The 10,000-nt window shown below is 37.4% G+C and overlaps 1 protein-coding gene across 1 annotated transcript in view; it reads left to right on the forward strand.

Moving 5' to 3' along the window:
- Window positions 1-10,000, forward strand: part of LOC138017192 (adhesion G protein-coupled receptor B3-like) — a 29,799-nt gene that overhangs the window by 9,099 nt on the left and 10,700 nt on the right. The window contains exons 2-3 of the mRNA XM_068864363.1: window positions 5,719-6,099; window positions 9,914-10,000. The exon at window positions 9,914-10,000 is cut by the window's right edge and continues 3 nt beyond it. Of these exons, the coding sequence (XP_068720464.1) occupies window positions 5,719-6,099; window positions 9,914-10,000 (468 nt within the window). The remainder of the gene's footprint in view (window positions 1-5,718; window positions 6,100-9,913) is intronic.

The raw sequence follows: 10,000 nt of genomic DNA on the forward strand, positions 1-10,000 counted from the left end.
GCCCCGTAAACATGGCAACCTAGTCCTTTCAAGTTTCAGTATTTCATCCATCCATACTAACCATTCTTGTTCTTCTTCTGAGAGCTTGTAATCAGGATGAGCCTGCAGTTTCTCATAAGGCACACCGTCCCGACCTTGGTTAGGTCGTTCATTTTCTACTTGTTCTCCCACATTTTCAGTAACAGACATCTCCTCATTTTCTGTCTCTGGTCCAACTTCGCCGTGTTGCACATCATCGACATTTCTCTGTATCTCTTCTAGTTCCAGATCACTTAACCACTTCTTTTTCCGTATTTGATTTGCCTGGTCAACAATCCTTTGCTCGGTAACTACGAACAGGTCCCTAGCAATCCACAAATCATGCATTCTCTTTCTATATCCCCTAACACCTGGTTCGCTCCTATAGTAACATTCCATCACCAGTCTGTTCTCACTGGACGAAAAAACGGATTTACACCAATTTGCACAGTGCATATTATAAGCAATGATATACCAACTTAGGTGCAAATCTTAAGCAAAACCGGTAAAGTCCATGTTTACAACCCCGTTTACATTGGTGTGCAAATATTGTAGCAAATGTGGACTTTACCAGCTTTGCTTATGGTTTGCACTTGAGTAGGTATATCTTTGCACCATAATTTCACTGTGCAAATTTGGTGTAAATCCATTTTTTCGTCCAGTGTCTCTTCCTGAGACCACTTTCTTCTCATTGATCTTACTGCAGTAGCATAATGACTACCGGGCCCACGCTGCATTGCCGTGGAGCACCTGCCGGGCGAGGGACTTTCGTCATCAAGAACTCCAGCCTCATTCACGCCGTTATCTTGTAAACTTTAATTTGCATTCATCATTTGAAGATAGTGACTTTAAGGTGACAACCACCGGGCTACTTTTAGTCTGGCCTCTAACCATTGACCTGTCTGGCTTGGGTGGCCCTAACAGGAGCTTTAGCTCCTGCCAGCTTAGCTCTCCGGATCATCGAGGCACACAAGCCCCCCACCACGCCAAGGTATTAGCCCGGGGAGATTATTATTATTATTATTATTATTATTATTATTATTATTATTATTATTATTATTATTATTATTATTATCTGAAGAGAAAGCATATTGCTCAGGCTGTCATTGCCGAATAAAATCAACCCTAGTGAGCGGGCCACAACAAATGGCCAAGAGCCAGTAGGTTACATTTTTCTCTTATTGTTCTAAAACTGTCCTTAGGATACGTGCTGTTCCAATCAAGGTAGTCTTTTGCACTACACCGATATTTACATCAACTTGTAACTTTTTCAACCATTTTTCAATTTTTTTTTGTCACAGAGCCAATCACACCAATCACAACGGGAACCACATTTACCGATCTCATCTTCCAGATATATATGGCAATTTCTCTTTTCAGGTCCTGATATTTCTCTACTTTTTCAATTTTCTTTTCGCTACATCTAACATCTGCCGGTACTGCAATATCAATAATCGAACACTTTTTCTCCTTTTTCTCAACAAGTACAATGTCAGGTCTTCTTGCTTCAATAATGTTGTCACGTTGAATGTTCATGTCCCAAAGCAATTTCACATTCTCATTCTCAACTGATTCTTCGGGGAGTGTTCATACCATTTGTCACCGCTATCAAGATGAAACTTTTCACATAGCTTCCAGTGGACAATGCTTCTGTACTGACCTTCAAATCTCCTTGACCTTAGACCCATCGATATCCCCAGGATTTCTCCTTGTAAACAGTTTCAGGCATTTTTCAACAAATTGACCATGCATTTTCTTTTCATGCCACTTTCTCTTTGCATTGATAACTCTGCATTGATAGTTTATTGATAAGTACACAAAGCACAAGTTAACGATAATAAGATGCCAAAGCCAGAGGCTTATACGGCGTAGGTCAGAGAGTTACAATTTGCTGCTAAGTTACAATGAGAATAAAAATTAATAAGTACAAAATTTACAGAGAACAGGCAAACTATTACAACATAAAAAGAATTATTACTACACATAAAGCAAAATAAACATAACAATAATGATAGTGTGCAAAAAGTGATGAGAAAAGAGTTTGAAGGGAGAAAAAAGAATTTGCGTTCAACTTAGTTTAAACTTATAATGATTGAAAATAATCTCTCAGTTTATGTTTGTAACTAGAAAGAGTAAGTGAATTACGAAGTGAGAGAGGAATGTCATTCCAAATTTGAGGACCTTGCACGTTGGTCATTCTAGAGGACTTTTCTTTTACTCGTTCGAAAATTCAAGTTTTGGCCCACAGATAAAAAGTTTATATTTAAATTGAAGGAAGATATTACAACATGTTAATTAGAAAAAAAATTCGTTAGGTTTGAGCCACTGTAAGGTAATTTTTGACGTTTTTTGCTATACTGAAAGAATGTTTTTAAAGAAAACTCCATCTGAATCGGATAAAACGGCGCAAAGTTACGGAAAATCAGAGAATTCAAATTTCCCGCCTTAATGCCCATATATAGTCAAAATTGGGCTGTTTACACGCAAAGAACATTTAACATATTGGTACAGGAGTTATGCCTAAAATATATAAAATCAAATTTGTAGTTTTTTTGATTTAATATTTTTGGTGCTATGACGCGTTTTTCTCATTAAAACGTCATTATGACGTCACAATGACGTTTTTCGTGACGAAAAACGCGTCATAGCACCACAAATATAAAGTCACAAAAACTACATACTTGATTTTATATATTTTAGGCTTAACTCCTGTACCAATATGTTAAATGTTCTTGGCGTGTAAATAGCCTAATTTTGACCATATATGGGCATTAAGGCGGGAAATTTGAATTCTTTGATTGCTTATAAATTAAAGCCGTTTTATCCGATTGAAATGGGGTTTTCACCGGTAATCATAAAATCTCATGCGAAACATTAATATGCACTTTTTATCATTTCTTTTCTAAAATGCAAAATCCATACCAAATTTAGACATCATTTGTGACGTCACAATAACAGACAGATCACACGAAAAGATGGCAATTGCAAGGTAACTCATCAAACTTTGTACCTGCCAAATTTGGTGAAATTCTATGGATTCTTTTTCTTTTTATGGCCTCAGACATCAATTTTTAGAGTAAGTGGAAAAAAATTCATAGCAAATGACCAACGTGACATGTACCCGAAGAGAAAAAGAATATTTGTGAGTATGAAGATGTAAGTTGTCGTTTTGCCTGGTAAGATATTGATGACAATCAGAGTTAAGAACGAAAAGAGATGAAAGAGGAGAGAGCGAGAGCTGCTACATGTGAAGGAAAACAAAGAAAGAAACTTGGTACTTATAAATATTAAATATGTTGAGTATTTTGAATTTGTTGAAGAGTGGGTAAGTATGTGCACGTGGTGGAGAGTGAGTAATGATTCTTAAAGCTTTCTTCTTGAGACGGAAAAAAGGTTGTAAATGAGATGAGTAAGTGGATGCCCAAATAATTACAGTATTGAAGATATGGGAGAATTAAAGAGTTGTATAATGTGCAAAGAGTATTAGAAAAGAAATACTGTCGTGATTTGATAATAATCCTAGTGGATTTGGCAATTTTGGGAGAAATCGCTTTTATAAGAGCCTGCCATGAGAGGTTTTGATGGATGATAACACCTAAGAATTTTGTGTGTTCTACTCTATTAATACTATTAATACTTATCGATGCTAATAGAAAGACCATCAAGATTTATATTCTTTCTTGCAGGGTGAAATAAAATAAATTTAGTCTTGTCGGGATGCAAAGTTAGCTTGTTAGCTTTGAACTAGGTAGCCACAAAAGAAAGTTCATGGTTCACAATTTTAGTTAGTTCAGAGATATTTTTGTGTTGAAAGAAAGTATTAGTGTCGTGTGCAAAAAGGATAAATGAGAGATAATTAGAGCATGAAAAAATGTCATTAATGTATATAAGAAATAATAGTGGCCCTAACACAGAACCCTGAGGAACACCACATTTAATTGGAAGCAGTGGAGATTTCCAGGAATCAATTTGAACATATTGACAACGAGAGAGGAGATAGCTACTAATCCAGTGAAAAGGTGTGCGTCGAATACCTTAGAAGTTTAATTTATCTAAGAGGATGGAGTGATTAAAGGTATCAAATGCCTTCTTCAGATCAATGAATATGCCAATTGTGAGTTCGTTCTTTTCTAGCGCTCTTAAAGGCCCTTTGTTCAACAGCATTTTCAGCTTCCAGTGTTCCAGCCATCATCACACCTTCCATTTGGTTTCCCATGGAACATTTCAATTTGACCTCTCCCTCCTTCTTTTCGCAAAACGTAGTCTGTCTACATCGCTCTTTATATAAAGCGCTGCATACAAGGTTCATTATTTTCCAAGTTTTCTGGCCTAGGGCCTTCAGTTCAGATTCACGCCCCTCTATTATACTTGCTCCATACCTCAAGATTTCAACAACCCTGGGCCCGGTTGTTCGAAAGCCGATTGACTTAATCCAGGGATAACGTAAACTTTCTTTTCATTTTTTCAACTTTTTGGTGAAAGTTAATTTTGCTTATTTATGTTTTTCAAGATTGACTTCTTCTTATGTAAAGTTTTGCCGAATATCAGCGTTGAACCTAGCATTTGGGAGTAGAGAGATAAACTCCTTGGTTAATTTTTTATCTGGGGTTAGCGTTAATCGGCTTTTGAACAACCGGGCCCAGGTATTTATTGCAGTGGTCTTGTTTCGACCATTCAATTGGGATTTAAGAATCAAGCGAAGTCTTCCCTTATACTCACTGGTTAGTTTCTCTTTCATTTCATCATCCCTGATTTTGTCATGTATAACCATCTTCTTCCACCTCATTCAATACTTCCCGGTCAGGCAGTTCAATTCCTTCACACCTTATTACCTTTCTTATTTACTTATTTAATTTTGTAAAATTATTAAAAATAACATCAACAAAAATGTTTTAAAAAATTGTTTTAAATTATTATTGTTATTATTATAATTATTAATATTATTATTATTATTCATGATTATTATTTATGCAAACATTGTTTCTAAAGTAAATGAACAATGAAGTTGAACTGTCTTTATAACTGGAACAGAATATTTTTGTTTTTAATAATTTCTGTATTAATTGACTAATTTTCAATAAAGTTTTAGATTATTATTATTATTATTTATTTTATTTTAATTTTTTTTTATTCAGGAAGTATACTCACGAGGGAGCCAGTGAGGTCTTTTAGCCCAAATTACCATATTATGCCAATGAGGGCACATGTCGTGAATTATACATGTAGTGGCAGGCATTAGCAAAGCGAATAAACATAAAGTCAACAGATTATGCCATTTTTTACCACAGCCTCACGTACACAATTATATTGGTTGGGCATGGTCAAGAACTGGTGTCTTACACCTATAAAATCATGAGACTTCCTTAATAAAATCACACCTTGCATTAGACCATTTTAAGGGTCTGTTCCGCAAGGTCAACCAAGGCGCCAGTCCAGTTGTTGAAATAGTAGAGCGGCGTTGACTTTGCGGTCTGTTCCGCAAAGTCAACCAAGGCGCTAGTCCAGTAGTTGAAATTCGAGGATGTGATCTATTTGTTCTTAGAGAAGGCAATTCCTTGCAATTGTAGACATTAGGTGTTGTGGACTCACGCAACCAATTAAGGTAAAGGGCATCAAAACAGTCAGAAGAATTTAAATTTTTCTAGTCCTCGGTCTGACAGGGAAGGTTTGCCAACACCATTTTTCTTTGACCTCTTCTAGGGTGCTCTGGCTATACATTACTCGACAAGTTTGACGATCCAGATTTTTACTACGACACAAGTTATGAAATTTATGACATTTATGGAAGTTATGATGGCACTCTTGCAAATGGATGGTACAACTTTGGTGGGTTTGCTGGAAATCAAATTTCCCAGGTATGCAGACCTGCAAGTAATTGCAACACTTTCTTAGCAGGATGGCTTAATGGATCGCATCCTTTAGTAGCTGATGGTCCTGTTCAACGCAAAGTGTGTTTTCCTGAAGGCAAGGACTGTTGCGCATTCGATATTAATATAACTGTTCTTAACTGCAGTGGGTTCTATGTTTATTATCTAAATCAGGACGTTCTCTACTGTGGCAACGGATTATCAAGCACGAAAGGTGTGTGAACGTTTATTTTATTTTCCTTTTTTTCACAAAATATTCATCGGTAAACATGAAATGTCTTAAAAGCTGTAAACAGCTCATGGCAAATATAATTGCCCACTTCTTTTCCTAACAAGTGCAGACGCAGCATTTATGTCATTCTGCAAAAAAAAAAGAGATCGATGCATTCTCCAAAGTTTACTGGGCGCCGGTTATCACCACGCACTGGTGCTCAATTAGTTGTGCATCCAGCAGTCATACCGGAGGTCGCGGGTTCGAAGTGCTGCCGGGTCAACACTCTGGATCTTAAAATAACTGAGGAGAAAGTGCGGCTTTTTTAATTTCATCTGCAAATGGTTAGACTTCCAACTCTTCTCGGATAATGACTATAAACCATAGGCCCCTTCTCACAAATGTCGTCTATCTTCAAATGTTCCGTGTGGGACGTTAAAGAACCCACACACTATTCGAGAAGAGTAGGGGATGAGTTCTTCTTTTGTGGCTCTTCTGTTCTCTCCTGTAGTAGTTGCCGGCTTGGCAGTGATGTCTCTAAAAAGGCTTGTGGTGTAGGAGGTCACCAAAGCAGAAACAGCCATAAGGCAAAAAGGGACTTTGCCGAGTGCTGGAATTACGTGTAGATGTAGATCACAGCAATGGAAACCTGCGAGGTTTCAGCAGCGATGATAGCAATTGTCTCTTCTAGACACCTGAAAAATTCAGGGAGTTGCAACAGGATTCGAACCCATGACCGCTGCGAAGCCGGTGGAAGGCTACGCAAACTAAGCTATGAAGCCAGAACGGGAGAACATCAATTTAATTTATTGGGCTTATGTGTTCCCGTGAAAGGACTCGATAAAAGTCAATGTATATATATTTGAAGTGTGGGTTAGAGATGAACAGGGAAGAAGTCATCTTTAACATAATGCAATTTAAGCAATTGTCTCATATATACACCTGAAAATTTCAGGCCCCAGTTGTTCGAAGGGTGGATAGCGTTATGCACTGGATAAATCACTATCCAGAGGATAACCCAATTAGTTTTGCTAATGTTTATCCGCTGGATAGTGATTTATCTGGTGGATAGCGTTATCCACCTTTTCAACAACTTGGGTCAGGTGCCTTCTTTCTCTCTTCTCTCTCTGTAAATATACCTTTAACATCAGCTTTAGGAGAAAATATCTGCATTTTGACCAAAAAAAAAATCGTGACAATTAACGTCCGAATAATCGATGTTTGACTGCACAAAAACATGTATAAATTTAATAGGAACATTGTTGCTTCATCGTTGCGTTATCAGCACAAACTGGTATGTAATGAAACAAATAGTCCAGGTTGTGATTCAATTTCGTTTAACTTTTTATCTAACTTTATCAGGAATAATGCTCAGTTTTTCTGTCATGCAATCGTCTTTTAGTTTTTCCGATATAAAAATCATTGCAGCTCAACAGGCAGCTCTACATAAAACCTTAGCCATTTGGCCACGGCCCTAAGTCTGTCCTTGTAAGGAAAGAAAGATTTAATGCGACAAGTGCTTTGATAAATTATTCTAAGGAAAAATTAATAGTCTGAGTAAATTACTCTACTCTAATTACTCAAAAAACAATCTCTGTTTGTCACCGGTTTTTGTGTATTATTCCTGATAAAACTGAGAGTATTTACGACATTTTTTACCTGATTGTTTTATATTGGGTATCCAAACAATTTGTACCCGATTTTGAAAAAAAGGCCTAAACTCCTGAAACAATCACAGTTTCAATAATTACTGTGCAACTCAAACATATGTTAACTGGATCAGTGCAATTATCACGTAACTAGATCGACAGAAGTAATGAACAATAAATAATGAACAATAAACGAGAGTTCCAGCAAGAGATTTATTAGTCTTCGCTGAGCGATTCACATTCACGACTTACATACAGTATATTTGTCAAGGAGTCTCGGGAGAGCAATTAAATCAAACTTTGATATTTTTCTGCGCCAACATCATGTTGCTGTTCAGTTGGGTTTCAGGCACGAAATTCCATACTTTCGTATGTCATCCATCTGATCTTCCACGATTGGGACTCACGATAAGAAGGACTGATTTACAATTAACATCGGACTCGGATCGAAGAAAATCGCAAACATACTAAAGGAACAACCATGTAGCAAACAGAATTCCCAAATCCTGTTGCAGGTTTAACAAAACCATCATTACCGGTAACGACTGCATGAATAGCTTGCAGTTGTTCCGCCTTAGGCACAAAGGTAAAGTGGCATTTCTTAAATGCGAGATGAGTTGCCTCCAGAAACTTGGCGTTATAATTTCCTTACACATTATCCAGTGTAAAAGCACTCGGAATACAATATGCCCAAATAAGGAATGTTTTTCCAAATATGGTTTTTTCCCTCAGTTTTGGGGGGGGAAATGGCGTCATTCCGAGCATGCGCCCGCAAGTGATTCAGGACTCTCTCTTTTCCCGCCTGGGTTCCAGGCCCATTTTTAGGGCGGGGTAAGAGGGAGTCCCGGAACAGGACTATTACACCCCAGTGTAAGGGGCTTTGTGTACATTTTTGGCTCAATTTTTTTTTAAAATTTACAGTGGATAATTTGTACACCAAAATGATGCAATAAAATAATATAGCATAAAGTAAAGTACGATCGTCCGGGTGAGTGTAGTCCTGAGAAGGACTGTTTGAGATGACATCTCAAACAGTCCTTCTCAGGACTACACCCACCCGCACGATCGTACTTTACTTTATGATATGACTCCTGGGTTCAAACCATTTACAAAATAATATAGGTCACCGTGCTCGTTTAAGAGTAAAACACCATCGTACATCGATTCTCGTAGATCGAAACAACAAAATTTGCCATGTTCTCGGAATGGGCGTGTTTATTCGCAAAGAGATAAATTATGGGTCATTCACAACTTCTCTCGTGTGTTTTGATTACTGTTTCATCGTATATGATCGACTTTCGCCATATTGACAATGTTGCAAATTTGACCAATGTATAATGTATATACACACCATACACGCAGTACAGGATTAGCAGTGCCATATTGAAGAATAAACCAGTTTCAACGCTTCCAAGTGACGCTCTTATTGGAAGGATCGGCACCACAACGTTGTATCATTTATTGGCAATATTGTGGTACTAAACGAAACATGAACTATTGCTGAACAAGATACAGTCATTCTTGTGACGTAATATGTCACCGTGGCAACAGGCAAGCCCTGTAAAAACACCCTTTATTTTGTCTTTAGTTGCTTATATCTCAAAAACGAACCGAGTGATCCCCCTTTTTTATTTCTGAAAAGTAATCAGAAGGGCATGATAAAACTTTCTGCAAAGTTTTAAAAAACTCTGTCCAGTAGATTCAAAGCCACCTTAATTTTGTGATTTTTTCTGAATCCTCCAGACAGAATTTTTTTTAACTTTGCCGAAAGTTTCATCGTGGCCTTCTAATCACTTTTCAGCAATAAAAAAGGGGGTCACCTAGTTCGTTTTTGAGATATGAGCAACTAAATCCAAAATATTGGGTGTTTTTGCTGGGCTTTCTCGTTGCCAAGGTAACTAATTACGTCACAATAATGATCACATCTTTTTTGGAAATAATCGGTGTTTCATATGATACCATTACATTGCTGTTACGTGATACAGTGTTGTAGCGTTATTCGATCTAAACTTTTTGAAACCCTTTCGAGCCTCCTTAAGTTATGTTGGAGGATAAGTCATTGGGAATCAACCGTAGTTACGTGGGTTCCAAAGGTTTTGTTTTGCCACGTCCTCTACGTATAAGATTAAAACTCTTTGGTTAATTTATTTTCTTCTCTGGATTTCCAGGGTGCTCGGCTGAGACATCAGAAGGGGTGTCTTGGTTATTCACCCCAAAGGGATTAACGGACTTTCAATTGTGCCCAAACGGAGCCA

The sequence above is a fragment of the Montipora capricornis genome, chromosome 9 (genome assembly GCF_036669925.1).
Source record: "Montipora capricornis isolate CH-2021 chromosome 9, ASM3666992v2, whole genome shotgun sequence".
NCBI lineage: Eukaryota > Metazoa > Cnidaria > Anthozoa > Scleractinia > Acroporidae > Montipora > Montipora capricornis.